Here is an 18248-nt window from a genome sequence, read left to right as displayed (position 1 = left end):
AGTCGATTATGGGAATGATGCAGAGAACACTGACGCATAGAAGTATGTTTTGATTCCCTTGTACAAGGCTTTGATCAGGCTGCATATGGATTACTGTGCACTGATTTGGTCAACAGGTTTTCAAGAAGGATGGCGAGGTGTTGGAGAGGTTTCAAAGACGCTTGAATAATTTGGTTTGTGGTCTCTGGAATACGGAATATGAGAACAGATTGAGAAAATGCAACTTACAGAGCCTAGTGGATAGAAGGAAAACAGAAGACATGATCGAGACCTATACGTTGTAAAGGGTAATTACCAGATTAGCGTGGATGAGATTCTTCATAGAATATCTGGAGATAGGGAGAGAACGAGAGACCATCCCTGGAAAGCTGTATAAGGTGAGAGTGAGCAAAGGGGGGGGGGGATGAGGAGTAGATTTTTTGCATAGAGAGTGGTGGATGATTGAAATGCATTGCTTGAGAGTGTGGTGAGTGTAGGGATAGTGAATGCATTTAAGTCAAGGTATGATGAGCTGTGCATGTGAGAGTGGGACCTCCAGGGATGGGTCTCTTGACGCAGCCCTGGAGGTCCCACTTTTTGGGTTTAGGATCAAGAGATGACTGTTGATTGGCAAGAGTATGTTAATTGTCTGGCGTACTGTCTCCAGAAGTTTTTAAAATCATTTACAGTGATGAACTTAGTAACTGAGCCTAAGAGTCGAATCCAGTCCATTTTGTTCGTAGTTGTTTGAAATTACTTATGTAATGTGGACTAATTAGTGCTTTCTCATTCTGCAGGGTTATCATGAGTAAAGAATCATTCTTATATCCCAGTGGTCCGGACACAAAGTGGTGTTGGGTTATATCAGTGGCTACGAGCGTAGTTTTCTTCTGTATGTTTGGAGTGATTCGATCAACCGCAGTCATATATGTGGAGATCATTCGTACTTATGGAGTTTCACGTGAAGAGGCAGCGTGGCCAATGACGCTCTGCGACACGGTGATGTGTCTAATCGGTAAGTTAAGTTACCTTCGAAATCAATGTAATCGTCAATTCCATCAGACCAATCACAGCAATAAATTAACGACATGTACTTTCCCCTATCATCACCGCCAGTATTTTTATCTACAAATTGTGTGTGTTCTCCTGGCCGATTGGTCTGTATGTAGGATAAAAGCCCGAGTTTCTGGAAAAAAACCCTACTCCTCTGAATGAGATTATAAATAAATTATAAATAAATTCATTCTGCTAAATTTTGCCAATAAAACCGCACCGATTTAAGCTAAACCTGAGATCGCGCAACAAATTTCATTACAGATATGAAATATGAATAAAATTTGTCCAGTCAGAACTTCCCATATGCGTGCTAACAGACGGAACAAATAAAATTAATAGACACTATGACTTCTTCCAACATGCATAAAAAATATGCTATGTATTGATAACAGAATAATTAAACCAAAACCATTACCATTATCTAGTTTGATTCTAGAGGTGAACAAGATTTTACCATTATGAAAATTATCCTAAATTGAGGCTATTTACAAACATTTAATTAGAAAAAGCTGGTTTATGAAATCTTAACAACTAGATATGCAAATTATCTCAAATAATCACAAAAGTGCTTTTTCAGTAGTATTTTTGTGTGTGTATATATATATATATTGCATTCTTATTTACATATATATTTTTGTATTTTTATTTTTGTATATATTCAAAAATACTATTACCAAAAAAAAAAAAAAGGCAAAATAATAATAATCAGCTGATGCCTTTTATTCCTGTATAGGGAGTAGGCAAAGCTGTTTTATCCTTATCTAACTTTTAGAGACTTAGTGGGCAGGTCAACCTCCACTGGTAGCCAATCAGAGATAGCTAGACCATTGCTATCACTAATTTAAGCAGCCCTCAGTGAAGAGACTGCTCAACAAGTGCTGTCATCTCATGGTCCCTAATACAATATTTTTAATGTCTGAAATAGTGTGGGTTCTACGGTTCGATTTTCTTGAGTTTACGGGACGAAAAACCCGATTTTCCAGGAGGAAAAACCCGATTGCCGGTGCCAGAAATACCAGTCGAAAAAAGGCTTAGAAGGCTTCAAGTCTAGTCACCTCTAGTCGGTGATTAGACTTGAACTTAAGTCTATCTTCGGGCAATTTAGCGCTGAGGAGTACAAAGACGTCATTTATTATTATTTATGCACCACATATATCTTATTATTGTCATTTGTAACATTTATTTCCCTTTAGGGACTAGGCGAGGCCGTTTTATTTCTATCTAACTTTTGGAGACTGAGGGAGCAATTCAATCTCCACTGGCAGCCAATCAGAGATTGCTAGCCCAAGACTATTACTAATTATACCTTACATCTGGTGAAGAGAAGCCACTGACAAGTGCCACCATCTCGTGGTCCCTAACCTTAAGTCCCTAAGACTCAATTTTCTTGAGTCTTAGGGACGAAAACTCCGAGTTTCTGGGAGGAAAAAACCCCTTACCGGCACATGTTACTTCCACTGAGCTGAATTTTATATCATTTCAGAATTATTTGTCAAATTTTTCCAATAACATTTGTTTGATTTAACCAAAAGTTGAAAATCTAGTTTAAGTTTTGTGTTTAAATCAAATCCCAAAAATCAAATCATCTGAAATACCAACTATCAAATCCTGTTCTTCAACCTATCCCTCCTCTAGGGTGAAGCGTAGAGTCCCTTAAATATAGGTTACGGTGAATTAATGCAACCGACAATCCTCTTCTGCCTTCTCGTGTTTATGTAGCCAGTTTGCCTGTTTGGAGGGACTAAAACCAGTTTCCGATAGAAAAATTTTATTTCCACCTTTGTATGCGAACTGCTAACTCACCATTCGATTGAAAACACCTGACTCGAAACACCTTACTCGAAAACACAGGACTCGAAACCTAAAAAAAAAAAAAAAAAAAAGTAACTCTACTACAAGTCTTCTTCAATTTTGGTTTGAACAAAAATTGAGATGGCTCTATAAATTATAATAGATATCTGATACGTTTCGTTTTTAAAAATCTAACAATTTTGTTCCAATAAAAGGCCGCCATTATGTATGAAATCTAATTAACTAAATGTGAAATAAAAAAAAATCGAAAGCGTTGAATTACTTTGTCCCTTATTGATTTATTTTATTAGGCGGAAAATAATACAAATTTATTCTTGTTCATTTTACAAACTTTGTTAGGCCCAACTACTAGAAGCCACAAGATCAATCATAACTAATGCTTTTAACTCTAATCTCCTTGCTATTCGGCAGTAGAGCTAGGACAAGCTTGTAAACTTCGATGCCACACCAACACTCAGTCATGGTTAATTTCTCCCAAGATATTACACGAACCATCTTCAGCCTTTTCTGGCAAAACGCACATCAGCTACAGCTTTTGTTTTTTTTGTAAAAGAAAAAAAAAACTTAAGGCATTACTTTTCAAATGTATATCTATTTATCTATAAATCCCAAATTAATCCAGTCATAGATCTTGCTCACGCAATGTAATGAACCCAAATTTGCACTAATAGTTCTCGATCTACCTTTCAGCTAACAGATCTCTTCTACAGGTACTTTCATAGATCATGCTCTGCTGAACTGGTCACTATCGTTTTTTTTTCTTTCCTTTTATAAAAGGATCTGAACACTTATGATTTAATCTCATAATGACTTAAATGGTTAATAAATAAAATAATAAATTTTATATATGATATGATGAGAAACGAATCTAATTTGTAGTTGAGTTTCCGATTTTGTTTTAACAGTCAAGAATCAATCCACTCGAAATCAAAGGAGTAATGACAGATGGTGCAACAGACAGGATCGCATACACCAAAAGAAAACAGAACTCTCTATCGTTCAAATTTGGTGACATTCTGAGTTTCTGCAGACTTTGATAAGAACCATCAATTCGAACCGCTGTCAAGTCATTTTTATTTTATTTATTTATTCGTATGGAGTTTCCTCCCTTTTTCTCCCCCGTCCTTATTGGGGAGAGTTGAGCCCCTCATGGGGGGGTTAAGTATTTATGGCTGTAGATCCGCGTGTGTTCACGGGGCCGGTTTGCCTGCTTGCGGGATGAAAAACGACAGAAAAACTGGCGGAAAAACCCTACTGCCCGCACCCAAGACGGGCTAACTTGGCTATTGCAGATCCTCAAATTCCTCACGTCTTCGACGGGAATCGAACCTGGGACACTCCTTCCCCAGTCATATGGTTGCGAAGCGCACAGCCTTCGTTCCTAGTTCCTAGGCTAACCGCACGGACGTCAAGTCAGTGACACCTTTAATCAAAAGCGCTGATAAAAATTTTTCAGGACCAGTGTGTTTTAAATAGTTCAATACCAACTCTTGTCCGAAGGTTGTATTCTTCTATGCCAGCAGTAATGCATACTGAGTTTTTATTCTCCTTTTTTTAAAATAAATAGTTGAAAACTCGATAATAGAAACTTTAAAATGCGACTATAAATCATATTTAATATTAATTATTTTAAAAAATAGTTTTTGATATTAGATAAATCATTTCAGTCTATCGGGTTTACCCAAGATTGCTTTTAAAGCAATTGCTTTATCTCAGGCTGCATGCAACAGGCGGGATATACTTAAAGACGCTAGTTTTATTGAGTGAAGCAGACAAACAATAAAATAAAATACATAATGACTCTGTAATTCTGGCAATGTTTCAATATTCTAAATGTACGGTTTTACTTGCGTAATGTTTATTTGAGATTGATTTGTTTATCCGGCGTTACAAATTGCTGGCATATATTAACTACTCATTCTTTATTATTATCCATATGGTTTGAAAACAAGATATCTATCATTATTCTAGTAGCAAGGCTTATACGTTGGTCATACATAACTGGTAATTAGTTTACGGAATTAACAACGCATATGAAGGGTATTTGGAAAACGTTCCAAACCTCAACAAATTTGGGTGCATGAAACTACCCCAAATTTGGGGGAGACTTACATTATGAGAACTTCAGCCCAACGGCCAAGAAAACAAAATTAGCCCACCAGAGGGCACCATTAGGACTTTAGGAACAATATCAGTTTCTTGCCTTCTTCCTCATTTGCCTTTAGTGCCTGCGTCCACATACCGTATTTTTATGTTCCTGAAGATGGCAACGTGACGTTGCCGAAATATACAGTAGAAGTTATTCATTAAAGTTGCCTTTAATTAATATACTTTATATGCGTTGTGAATTTCGTAAACTAATTACCAGATATCTATCATATAGTGAGCAATTTACTGTTTCTACACCACCACACCTGGCTAAATGCATTAAAATTAATTAAATAAACAGATGTGAATGACCATCAATTCATTGATATCGTGGATGAACCGAAGTATTAATAATATGTTCTACGTTTGCAATGTTTCGTGGGAGAGATTGACATCTTCTTCTTCTGTAGCTTCTCCCACTTAAGTGGGGTCACTGTTGATAATGAGTCTCCTCCACACCTTCCTGTCTTGGGCTGTCACCACATCCAAGTTCTTCATCCTCAAGTCCTCTTCTACCAGCTCCCTCCATCTCTTCTTTGGCCGCCCACGCTTCCGCCTTCCGTGCACATCCATCTGCATGACCCTTCCTCCCACATATTCGTCCTCCCTCCTCATCACATGACCAAACCATCTCAACCTTGCCTCCTGTATTTTCGCTCCTAAGTTCGTAACTTTCACTGTTCCTCTCACATAGTCATTTCTCAGACGATCCTTTCTGGTCACACCGCACATCCACCTAAGCATTCTCATCTCTGCTACTTCCATCCTGCTGATGTTATTTTTCCTCAGGGCCACAGTTTCTATAGCATATGTCATAGCTGGCCTCACTACTGTCCTATAGATTTTGCCTTTCAAATCTGAAAGGCAAAATGTTTGCCATGCCTGCACTTTAGTGAGTACAGGCATGGCAAACCCGAGGTACCAGATGCTGGACCATGCCTTACTTCATGTCATATATATATCTGTTATATTATTCTGTAGACTGGTCCCTCCTCTTCTTTCTTTCTTCTTTCTCCTCTCCTTGCTCCTTCCCCCCCCCTTAATGCTATTAGAGTATTCGAGGGCTAGGGATGAGTCTTTCCTATCTTGCGAAGTCATTTCATCTTATGCAGCCACCGAAGGAGGCAAGCTAGCCTCAATAAGTGCCGGTCCCAAGCCCGGATAAATGCGAGGGTTGATGTCAGGAAGGGCATCCGGTCGAAAAACTTCAATGCCAGCTCAAACTATGATATGAGTCAAAGAGTGGGAGAGATTGACAAAAAAAAAAAAAAAAATCAGAATCAATGAAACCCTAACTTGTATTAGTTTTAAACCAGTGTTTCCCAACATGGGGCATACGCCCCACAGGGGGAAAATTGTAATATTTTCGGGAGCAATTAGAAAATGACATTACATTCCTCACCTCATCACCGATATATTCAAAAAACTCGCCATTGTCGGCGATAAACTGTCGATGTTGCAACTCAGACTTTCCGAGAAAAAAAGCTGACATCACTAGTACAGCAGTCAACATAAATACAAGAACTCTCAGAAAAGCAAGATGATGAGTGTCTTAGAACTTTATTCAAGAACATAAAAGGAATAAATGGCATGGCTTTCTGAGGAGACAGAAACGAAATACCGATATTCAACTAGTTTTGCAAAAAAAAAAAAAAAAAAAAAAATACAGTTGACCTTCCCGCCGTTATATTTAGTTGAATGTAGCTTCAGTGCTGTAAATGACTCGCTACTGAAAGAAAGAAATCATCTGGATATCACAAACCATGGGGATTTGAGATTGAAAATGACTAAATTAGTACCTCAAATGAAAACTCTTTTCAGCAGACATCAAGCTCAAGGATCGCATTAACTTGGACTTTATTTTCCTGAGTTCAGTTCGATTTATGTTTTATAATATACAAAGTGTAATATAAAATTTATATTCGTTGAAGAAAGTCAAATTAAAAACAGTTTAACCTTTTTTTTTTATTTAAAGTACATATTTATATTATACTTTTTCAGAACTTGGCTGACTATTATGCAAAGGGGGCATCAAAATCTTTGAGGCGATGAGGCGGGGCATGATCCAAAAAACGTTGGGAAACACTATTTTAAACCAAAAACTATAATGTGTTTGAAAAAATACAAAAGCGATTTAGTGATTTAAGTTCATTCGTATACAAGAGATAGTAAGAAAAATGAATAAGAGATATTTAATCACTAATAAAGCATGGACCATGGAGGTCATGGACGTTCAAGTTTTGTCATCTTCTTTTGCCTTAGATGGAGAACTTATATAAGAAGTGTTTGGAAAATAAAAGTGGCAAGAAAAAAAGATAGAAAGATGAAGCTGTATTTGTATGTGCAATAAAGCAAGAACTTGAATCTCAGGTCACGTACAAAGCCCGTGAGTTGGTTACAGATAATATGGATGAGGAATGGGATAGATTTCGAAATGTACAGGTAGGAACAGCAGAAGCGGCGTGTATTGAAGAAGTGAAAGCAGAAACGAATAAGAAACACAATGGTGGATTGAAGGACAAGGCATTTAAGTCAAAAAAGTAAAGCTTTTCAGAAGTTCATAAAGAGTAGATTAAATGATGACAGAATTGTTTATAATGAGAGAAAGAATCAGGCAATAAACCAATCAGTATTTATCGTATTTGAACTTTAATTGGAAGTTTAATAATACAAGAAATAGCATTCTGAGTTTTATTATTGAAAAGAATAAAAGCGTATTCCAGCATTCCAGTTTTATTCAGGATAAAATGTTAAAGCGATGCATCTTTAACTATTATATACTTAATTGTATTTGGACATGAAGGAAATGGATTGCGTCAATGAAATCAAACAAAAACACCGCGGGCATTCGTTGATTTTCGCTTTTACTTTGAAAATTGAAAACAGCATCTTTTGATATTACAAAGAAAGTAATAAATAAATAAATATAACCTTTTGTAAACTTTTTTGAGAAATTAGTGGACAGTAATAACATTCTGAATAAATGATGGAGGATTAAGTAGTGTAGACAGGGGGTTGAGTACCCTCCCGCGATGAATACTTGGACTCCTGACTTCATTTATCAAGAAAAATCAGTGCTTAACCTCTCCGTTTCTGAAAAAAATACCGTCCGCTCTCCGTAGCTCAGTTGGTAAAGACGAGTCTTTTAGTTAGAAAGACACAGGTTCGAATTCCGTCTATAAGGAACTGCAATTAGGTCTTTTCAGTCAAATGGTGAGTTATTCGGTCTCATACGGAGTTCGGGGATTTTCCGCCAGGAAACTCGGCTTTTTTCGTCACTCAAAACAAGCAAACCAGCCAAACACAGTGATCTACACTTATAAATATTTCCTCTTAGGGTCCCTTAATTCCTCTTAATTCGCCCTAATCCTTGATTATGGGACTGTACCCATTCTAAGGGACGGATGAATTGAAGAAGAATATTTGCGAACCTGGAAAATTAAAGTTACTAGGGATGCGTATATCATCACATGCCAAGGGTTATATCTGTCATTGCTGTGTGTGTGTGTGTGTGTGAGAGAGAGAGAGTGCTAAGATCAGTTTGTGTGATTTAGGGAAGAAAGGATACGTGCCTGAATAATTCAGTCGAGATTAAAACGGCCGAGAAAATATTTGGACACCTCCTATCCCTCTCATCAGTCTAGGACGGGTTGAGTCCCCTCTTAATAAGGGGTTATTGGCGTATTAATGCAGCCGGTTCGCCACTCTGCTGCATCCCCTAAGGGCGATATTCATGACTGTATCCCTGTGTGTTTACTGATTTAGACACCTAGTTATAGTAAAAAAAAAAAAAAAAACGTTTTGATTACATTTCTAGTACATCTAATACAGAGTGGAACCGCCTTTGACCTGAATGACAGCAACTACCCATCGGGACTTTCAACCTTGCCCAAAACTACACCATTGCTGATGTCGATGACAGAGCCGGTGGTCTGGAACGAATTCCGCGTTTTAATTATTCCCAAAGATGTTCGGTGGGATTGAGGTATAGACTTTGATCTGGACAGTCCAAAATTCAACGTTCTTTTGTGAAAACCACGTCTCGAACACGCAGTGTATGGCATTGAGCATGGTTATGCTGAAACATGCAAAGTCATTCATTGCCGAAGTACTTCCACAGTGTCAGAAGCAGAAGTTATCCAGAATGTCAAAGTAGCCATCAGACGTCATGGTTATGGGCACATCCACCAATGGACTAAGCCAGTGGTGCACTCAGGATTTAATCTTGGGGGAGGGGGGCGAGTTGAGTAGACGATTTACGAATACCCACTACGTATTGCATACGAGCTATGACTGAGCATCTGCAATCATCGCCAATACATGATAAGTAGTATAGAAATAGAAGACACAACATAAATAAAAAAATGAATTTTAATTAGGAACTGATTTTTGGAAAATTTTCTAGTGTTTATTTCCTTCTTCTTTTGGGGGGCCAGGACCCCTTGTCCTCTTTCCTGGGTGCGCCACTGGACCAAGTCCCATCCAACTGAAGCACCCACACCATTACCTAGCCTGCACCATACTTGACAGCTGGAATGATGCAGTCCCCCAGGTAATCTTCAAATCCACACACGATCATCAGAGTAAAACATTTGGAAGCTTCATTCGTCGGTCCACAAGCCCCTTTTCTAATCATCTGATCTAGGAACAGTGTAAAAGACACCAGTCTAAACGTTGTTTGACGTGGGGGATGGCGTTTGATGTGTGGCTTGTTCGCAGCAGCTTTCCGTGGTAACCTAAGACATGATAGTTCTAGTGCCAACAGATCTCCTTGCAGCATTTTCCAGGTTGATTGCGAGATCCGCCGCTGATAACGTGCGGGATGCTTGAACATTCCGAGGCAGAGCTCGTCGATCTCGGTCAGTGAGTGTCGGTGGTCTTCCAAGGCATTTTTCTGCTGTGGTAACACAATCAACTTCCCATCTATGAATGACATAAGCAACGGTGGATGTCATTATACTGCAATACCACGGACAGAAAAACGTTTATCACCAGACTTACGCAGACACTCCCCGATATAATATTTGCATGTGGTAGGATTCAAAATTTGCATGGCATGTAAGATGACCAAATACTTTTGTCAACATAGTGCACACACACACACACACATATATATAAGCAACGGTGGATGTCACTATAGTGCAACTTTTTAGCGACTTCAGGATATGGAATCTGAAACTGAGTGAAGGCTGTAAGCCTACATACATTAGAACTATAAGCAGGCTAAGGATTATTTTTAATTTTTTATCATTTATATCTATAAATCTCACGGGAGACCCAACATGAAACTTTTTTCTCAAGTCGCTTGAGGCCTCCAAAAAAGGGGGATGGGCTCATAATACAATTCATCACCCACCTATAGACAATCACAAACAATGTCCATGATGAGATTCAAAGCGGCAACCTGTTGTTTGCAGAGTGGATATGTTAACCACTTGGCCCGCTGGATGCAGGTTATTGTTTAAAATATTAATGGGTTTAAAATATTACTGTCTATGAATCTATTAACCTGTAACTAATCAGTAGATGCAACTTAACCAACAGGAAAAGAACATTTTTGCACAAAAGAAATTTTAAGGAGTTTATTAGGTAACAAGTATGTGAATTTTTTTCCACAACATACATAAATAAAGTTAATAAAATGCCTTTATGGTTTATTGATTTGTTAAATTAAAAAATAAAGTCACAAACTGTGCATAACGAGTTCCAAATATTCGATTTCCGCAAATGTTTTCATCAATGACTTGAACTCTGAACTTGTTATATCAATTCGCAAAGAAACCACCATCTATGGCAGCTAATTCGACAGAGCAGCGCTCATGAAAATACCATAAGGTACAAATAGACCATCTATTAAGTTCATCTATTAAGGGGAATGCCTTCTTCTGAATAGCATCGAGCATTTTAGGGCGGATTTTGATGCACTGACCGAAACGTGAAAACAATTACAATAAGGCCGGACAAATTTATAACTTATATCATATCGGGAGTTGCAGAAGTCAAATAGTAACTTGAGCAGGAAACGACACCAAGACTGGTGGGAAGCCAGTAGACTAGCTGTCCCACTGGTCTTCAAAAAGTTAGGTATATTTTTTATCTTTTTCCCCATTTAGTGCCCGGTGTAGCCGTAGTGAGATCTTTTCCTTCCAGAAATTCAGGTTTATAATCCTTTACTTAAGAAAAAATCTTCCATATGTCTCATTATTTCAGACCATAATATATCTATCCGGAGTTAAGATCGCGAGATAGTGGCAATTAACTACTGCACTCTCTTCGCGATATCTTTAAAATCATCGGCAGTCATGAGCTCAGCTATCGTTGGTAGTTATGAACGGAGCTTGGGTCTCTGCAGATTTCTAAAAGTTAGATCTAAAGGAGCTCCACCTTCTTTGGGTGTAAAAGGCATTAAAGGGTTTATGTATTTATTATTTATAGCGGTTTATAAATGAATTTGAAACATACTTGATTATTCTATGGTGAATATGCTACTTTGAATATATTAACACCACAATAAAATATAGACATAATAAAATATGTATATGCACAGATGTCATCCATTTAAAATATTTAAATTGCATTGCTATTTTGAATTATTTTATTGCTTACTAACTTGATTATTACATCCATCACTTCAGGACCTCTTGGTGGTTTTTTGAGCCACTGGATCTCAGTGAGGATGATCCTTCTAATTGGGACTTCCATAGCGTCGGCAGGGATTGCACTTTGTTTCTTTGCTAATTCTATTAATAACATCACAGTATGTCTAGGTATTATTTATGGTGAGTGTCATTACTTTAAGCTTTTTTTAATTGAAATTTTTTAACACTGAGGAAGTAGTACAAATGAAAATACAATACGTATACAATAGATGCAACAAGTATTTAGAACTTTGTTGGAAGTTTTTTTCGCTTGGTTAGACTATAATTCATTTAGTTTAAACCTTTATCCAAGTGTGTGCCTGAAATATCGTCAGGACTGAGGCAACTCGTGGTAAAGGTGGACCAACTTCTCATCGCTCCTTGTCTTAGTATCTCCCATAATGCAAAGCACATCTCCTTGCAGACATGTATAATGCTATGCATTATGGGAAGGGTCACTACCCAGACCGGTTTCGACCTTTATTGAGATCTCGTCAGTGGGAGTCAGACCCAGAGGTGGTATACTAAGGCAGAAACAATGGAGAAGTCATATTTACCTATAAGAGTTGCCAAAAGGTGCCTCACCTTATTATTGCTTACACTTGGATAAAGGATTAAACTAAATTTATTATAGTCTAACCAGGTGGAAAAAAAACTTCCAAAATCTTTCTTTAAATCCAGAGTAATTTAATAATAAGGTGGTACACCTTTTGGCAACTCGTATAGGTAAATATGACTTCTCCATTGTTTCTGCCTTAGTATCACCTATCACCACCTCTGGGTCTGGCTCCTACTGACGAGACCTCAATAAAGGTCGAAACCATTCTAGGTAGTGACCCTTCCCATAATGCATAGCATTATACATGTCTGCAAGGAGATATGCTTTGCATTATGGGAGATAGTAAAACAAGGAGTGATGAGAGCTTGGTCCACCTTTACCACAAGTTGCATCAGTCCTGAAGATACTTCAGGCTCAAATTTTGTTTGCTTACACTTGGATAAAGGATTAAATTAAATTTATTAAAGTTTTTAGAGCAATACAAGTGATAATAATGGATGGTAAAAAGTAATACTATATATGAAAAAAAAAATTCTACAATTATTTTCCAAGTGGTAATATACAGAATGAGAGTTAAAGAAAAGACTTAGGATACAGAAATATATTAGAAGGAACTGCACAGTGGGTGTAAGTAACGGCCTTAGCCATACTGGTTACTATAAAAAGACAAATGTAGGCGATGTAGTCACTAAAAAATTAATTAGGACATAATGAATAATTTTCTATAATATGCATTTAAAATAAAAGTCAACATTATTTAGACCCATAAGGTAGTCTGTCGATCTTTTTCTAAAAGTGTATCCTGATGTTAGAGACCTTATTTCACTAGGCAGTTTATTGTAGTTGCTTGTTGCCTAAGTACGCAAAAGGTTCGTGAAAAAATTTTTTGTTCGCCTTGGAAACTACTAGCAAGTTCCGGCCACAACATAAACCATAGTCTACATTATATGCAGAACAATTTACAATGTTATCTCTTACATAATAACATACAACAATAAAGACTGAGCTTCTGTAATGGCAAAATATTATGAATAGCAAACAGGTCATTAGTTGAATACGCATAGCTCTAATTATTCTATTTTGTATTCGTATCAAAGGAAGCAGATTGGTGTAGTAATCTTCACCCCATCAGGTGATACCACACTGCAGTGAAGAATTTACAAATTAGGCAATACTTTCTAAAATTAAACCCTTTTCTGAGCAGTTGGAAAATGAATGTATATTTTTCATTATCTATCTATAAAAATTGCTCTGTAAGATATAATTTTTATTTAAAAAAAAAGATACATGTTCACTGCTTATCTAATGTACTTTTTTGTCTTTCAGCATTTGGAGGAGGTCTGATTATTCCACTTCTCTTCTTAACTGTGAACCAGTATTTTGTGATTCATCGGTCAACCGCTGCTGGAATCACAGTTTCTGGTGCTAGTTTAGGTGCTTTTGTTTTTCCCTATTTGATGGAATACATGTCAGAAAAATACAGCCTTAATGGAAGTTTTCTACTCCTGGGAGCGATATCAATGCACGCAATTGTTGCTAGTGCCTTGCTGAAACCTCCACCATGGAACAAATGCCATAAAGAAGAAAATCGGAATAACGATGAAAAGCAGACTGTTGAATCAGATGAACGATTATTAACTGAAGTAAATTTAAATGGCAAAACCAAACCTTTTTCGGAATCAAGCGAATGTCATAACATCGCCAAATCTAACGAAGAACGCGACCCATTGAATTCCTCAGAAATCAACGGAACATTAAATTGTGATAGCGAATGCATCCATGAGATCACAACTCAGTCAACCAGCACAGTGCCTCAAGCCTTGTTTTGCAAAAAAACAATATTTAATAGATTTTGTATATTTATACGCAAAACAGGATATCCCGTTTTGGGCCGTCCAGTATGCTATTTATTGTACATCACGCAATGCAGTTTCTTCACTTGTCATTACACTTACATAACTGTCATCGTGGACTATGCCATTGATTGTGGAACTGAAGAAAGCAAGTCGATTGTTATTATATCGGCCTTCTCTGCAGCCGATGTTGCGGGTCGTCTGTGTTCCGGGTGGATCACCGATCGCCAGTTCATTACAAGAAAATTTCTTGTCATTATAAATCTTTTAATGTTTGGCTTTGCCTTGTTTATCACTCCACATTGGACTACCTTCTTCGGACTTGTTGGCATGACTCTCATTTTAGGGTTAATTATTGGAAGCACAGTGTCTCCAATTCATATCGTAGCTGCCGATTTTCTTGGAGCAGACAATCTTGGCATGTCTATTGGAGTCTCTTATTTTATTTACGGTTTAATCACATTCTTGAGGCCTGCTTTTATCGGTAAGTACGCATGCAAACCATTATATTTAATCAAATGTTAGCATTCATTAATGTATATTGTTTTTTTTTTTAGGTTTGAAAAAAAAAATGATTATAAGAGATATTTATCTCCGTGATGGGTACTAATCCTATAATCCTAGATAATTTTATTATGAACAAGAACGACAAAAAATTTATGAATATCCCAAGTTTTGGTGGTATATTTTTACTTCAAAAGTAAATTGCTAAAACCTTGGGAAATTTCTTGTTCCATAATACTAGACTGCCAATAGAAGGAATGTTACAGGGTCGATTCTAGTCGCCAAAGTAAGTACACGTTTCTAGTTGTTTCTTCAACTAGTTTGTCGATCTTTAGCACAAGTACGTAGGTTTTTTACTCACAATAACTAGGATTTTTAATTCTGCAAATCAGGAAAATTGACCTGACAACACACACTATTTTATAAAATCATAAATCTAAATATTAGGATTTAGGATCAGGAGATGTCTGCACTTTTTCTACTATACTTTCTTCTGAGTTCTCAAAAATCATCGACACAGCTAAAAGATGGAAATCATCTGCCAACTGATGAGGTCTGAGGTGTTACCCGTATTCACTTTGGGAAACAAGAAAGGAGTTAGTGAGTTCTGAATAAAAATAAGTTGAATTGCTATATAGAATAAAGAAATCGACTATAACGCCTTTTATTTCTCAAATAGAGTAGCCAAAGCCATTTTAGCCTTATCTAACGTTTGGCAAACAGGCAAGTCAAACATCCCTAGCCAACAGAGATAGCTGCCCCGAAACCATCGCTAATGTTGCAAAGCATCATAGTGAAGCATCTAGTACGGACAAAAGTGTCACCAATGCCGTATATTATTGTCCGAAATAGCATGGGTTCTACGATTGATTTTCTTCAGTTGCAGAATTAAAAAACTGACTTTCAGTGAGACAAAAACCCTACATGCCCCTGCCAGAAATCGACCTACTCTTGAAATAGTCGAACAGAAGGCTGGGAATATTTCCCTCTTAATGGAAATATTAAGAGGGAACGTAGAACACTCTTTCTTGGGGAATGCTATCGCTATGGATGCAAACCTCATTTCCACAGCGTAAAACTGGCCTTAGAGGATAAAATTGAATAATATTTAAGTTTTTAGGTATGCTTGACAAAATACATAATCACTTATTAGCTAGTGCTGCCTCGTGATGGCAAATTTTGGTTTGAAAGACATGGGCTTGATTTCTGTTGCATTAAGAGAGAAGCCATTATAAAGTATTTTGAACAGAACTATTCAGCCTCTCATATGCAGACAGCAGTATTTTTCGCTGTCCACATGTTTAGTTTTTACATCCTACATAACATATAAATTGGCTAACATGCACCATTTACAAAGTTATAACCACCATAACCTTAGTTTCTTTGGCATAATCAGAACAAGTGAAAGAAATTTATTCGTTTTGTCCTTACTTATGTATCCATACAGTAAATTCTAATCTGGCTAGATACATTTTGAAGAAATTTAATACTTGAAATTTTTATGGAATTTTTTTAAAATTAATCCAATTAATTAAAACACCATTCAGACTATTTTAGAAACAAAATTTTGCTAGAGGATTCTAAACAGTGCAAACTTGTGTGCGAGATTGCCATGATAGCAAACAGCGTCATTACACTGATGTTGTGTAACGCAATGTCTTGCTTGTCTGAGATCGTTTTCATATGTCTTTATAATGACTACATATGAAGTAATCCGAGATTTACAATTTGGTAAGTTCAAGCGAATATCAGCAGCAATAATTCGCAAACGAGTATGTTTGTTTTCTAAAGAGCTGAGTACAGAGATGGCTAATTGGGCTGATGCATGATCTGCATGGTAACATGGATTCTATGAAACATTAATGGTGGAGAAACAATTTCCCATGTGATTTAATGCTCTTTTCTTATTATTGTTTTCATTTCGTGTGAAACGCCACATGATCGCAAAAAAATCCCGATTTTAAAGGCCGTTTTACTTCACAATAGATCTAGGACTAGAGATTCCCAGTTGTTTATGTCAAATGACATTTCGTCATATTTGCCATGGGGTTATCTTTGAAGCACTTCTGCCTTCCTCTGATTATTGGTCCTACTCTGTCATTTCCAAGAGGAAGACCACTTTTGGTATTTAATTGGAATAACAGATACAAGACTGAAATCTGGTATTTAAATGAAGTGGGCAATCCATCCAGTTTGGTGGATTGCCATTATCATATTTTCCATGGTAATTTAACAAAAAACGGCAAAATTATGTCGTGAATAATAAATAAATATTAAATCTGATAATGGATTTATTCTCTATAAGAATTATGAGGCCATTTTTAGCGGTAACTTTTGGAGACTGAAGGAAAAGTTCAATCCAGTCATAGATACCTGCCCCAAGATTTTCTACAAATCCAGAGTTTTCTACTAAACTCTGCATTTGTAGAAAAAAAGAAGAAACAACCTTTTTCAGCTGATTCCTGAGTTAGTCGATCTTTGATCCAAGTAAACAGAACTTTCCTTTACTAGCAATGTTTGATTTTAACCTCTCAACTGAGAAAAAAACAAACTATAGAATTTACAAGATATCATATAATAACACCGGTTAGGATTATTCAAATTTACTGGATATTGAATCCAACATTATTTCAAAGCCGAATAGAGAAACTACAAGAGTTTCGGCGAATCCAAGCATAAGCAAACCTTTCATGACAGAGGCAACTCGTAGTGAAGGTGGAGCAAGCTCTGATCAGAATCCTTAGTATTTCCCATAATGTAAATCACATCTCCTAGCGAACATGTATGATGTTATACATTATGGGGGGTGCACTACCCAGACCGGTTTTAACCTTTATTGAGGTCGAAACCGGTTACTGAGGATAGTGATTAGTGCTTACTCCAGCTTTACTACGAGTTGTCCGTGTCATGAAAGGTTTGCATACGCTTGGATCCGCTGAAACTTTTATAGTGTCTATATTCGTCATGAAACTGTTGTAGTTTCTCTATTCGGCTTTGAAATAATGTTGGATTCAATATCCACTTAATTCGAATAATTTGGCATCGCGTAAATGAAGCCTTTTGCGCTCTCTCTTTTCAGTTCACTGGTTAGGATTTCGAATACAATCACAGGAATTTTATGGCCATTAGAATTTATGTTCATACGGTGGGGAGAGAGAGAGAGAGATAGCAGCTATTTATATTAACATTTAAATGGAATTATTATTATTATTATTCTAATTTCAGGTCATTTCCGAGACACTATAGGTTCTTATGATAATCTCTTCAGAGTTCTAGGAGCAATAAGCATTCTCTCTGCATTGTGCTGGACCTTTGAACCATTCTTTGAATTTATTAAAAAACTGCGGACTCGATCTGTAGCAAGACAGCAACTCGAAAGCACCTCTGTATAAACAATGAAAACTATAAAGCCTGATTTTCTTAGGAATTAATAAGAAACTGTGCTCCAACTTCGCATTTCAAATTTTGTTAAAATAAAATCTTGCTTGTCTCAATCTTTCACTGCACTCCGATTTTTCTTAAAAAAGAAAACAACAACAACAAAATGTAGTTAACAAAATAAACAACATACATAAAAGGTTTCTATGTTTCCGGAAGATTTTCTGAAGAAATGTGGAAAATAATAAAACTTAAGGATGATCAAAAGTTTGTACTGATTCATAGAGGAGCGTACAACATATGATTGTCTGCTTGATAAAT

At 36.8% G+C, this 18248-nt stretch overlaps 1 protein-coding gene across 1 annotated transcript; it reads left to right on the top strand.

The window, feature by feature from the left end:
* Positions 1–783: 783 nt before the first annotated feature.
* LOC150092965 (monocarboxylate transporter 9-like) lies at positions 784–17941 on the top strand. Its single transcript, XM_090414115.1, has 3 exons — positions 784–994; positions 13519–14529; positions 17775–17941. Exons 1-3 carry the CDS (start codon positions 784–786, stop codon positions 17939–17941), a joined length of 1389 nt encoding a protein of 462 aa, XP_090270241.1.
* The last annotated feature ends 307 nt before the right edge of the window (positions 17942–18248 follow it).

The sequence above is a fragment of the Typopeltis vanoorti genome, chromosome 24, assembly GCF_054136105.1.
Source record: "Typopeltis vanoorti isolate ZY-2024b chromosome 24, IOZ_Tvanoo_1.0, whole genome shotgun sequence".
Classification (NCBI taxonomy): Eukaryota; Metazoa; Arthropoda; class Arachnida; order Uropygi; family Thelyphonidae; genus Typopeltis; species Typopeltis vanoorti.
The sequence above is the reverse complement of the archived record's forward strand: the minus strand, read 5'-3'. Positions and strand labels throughout refer to the sequence as shown.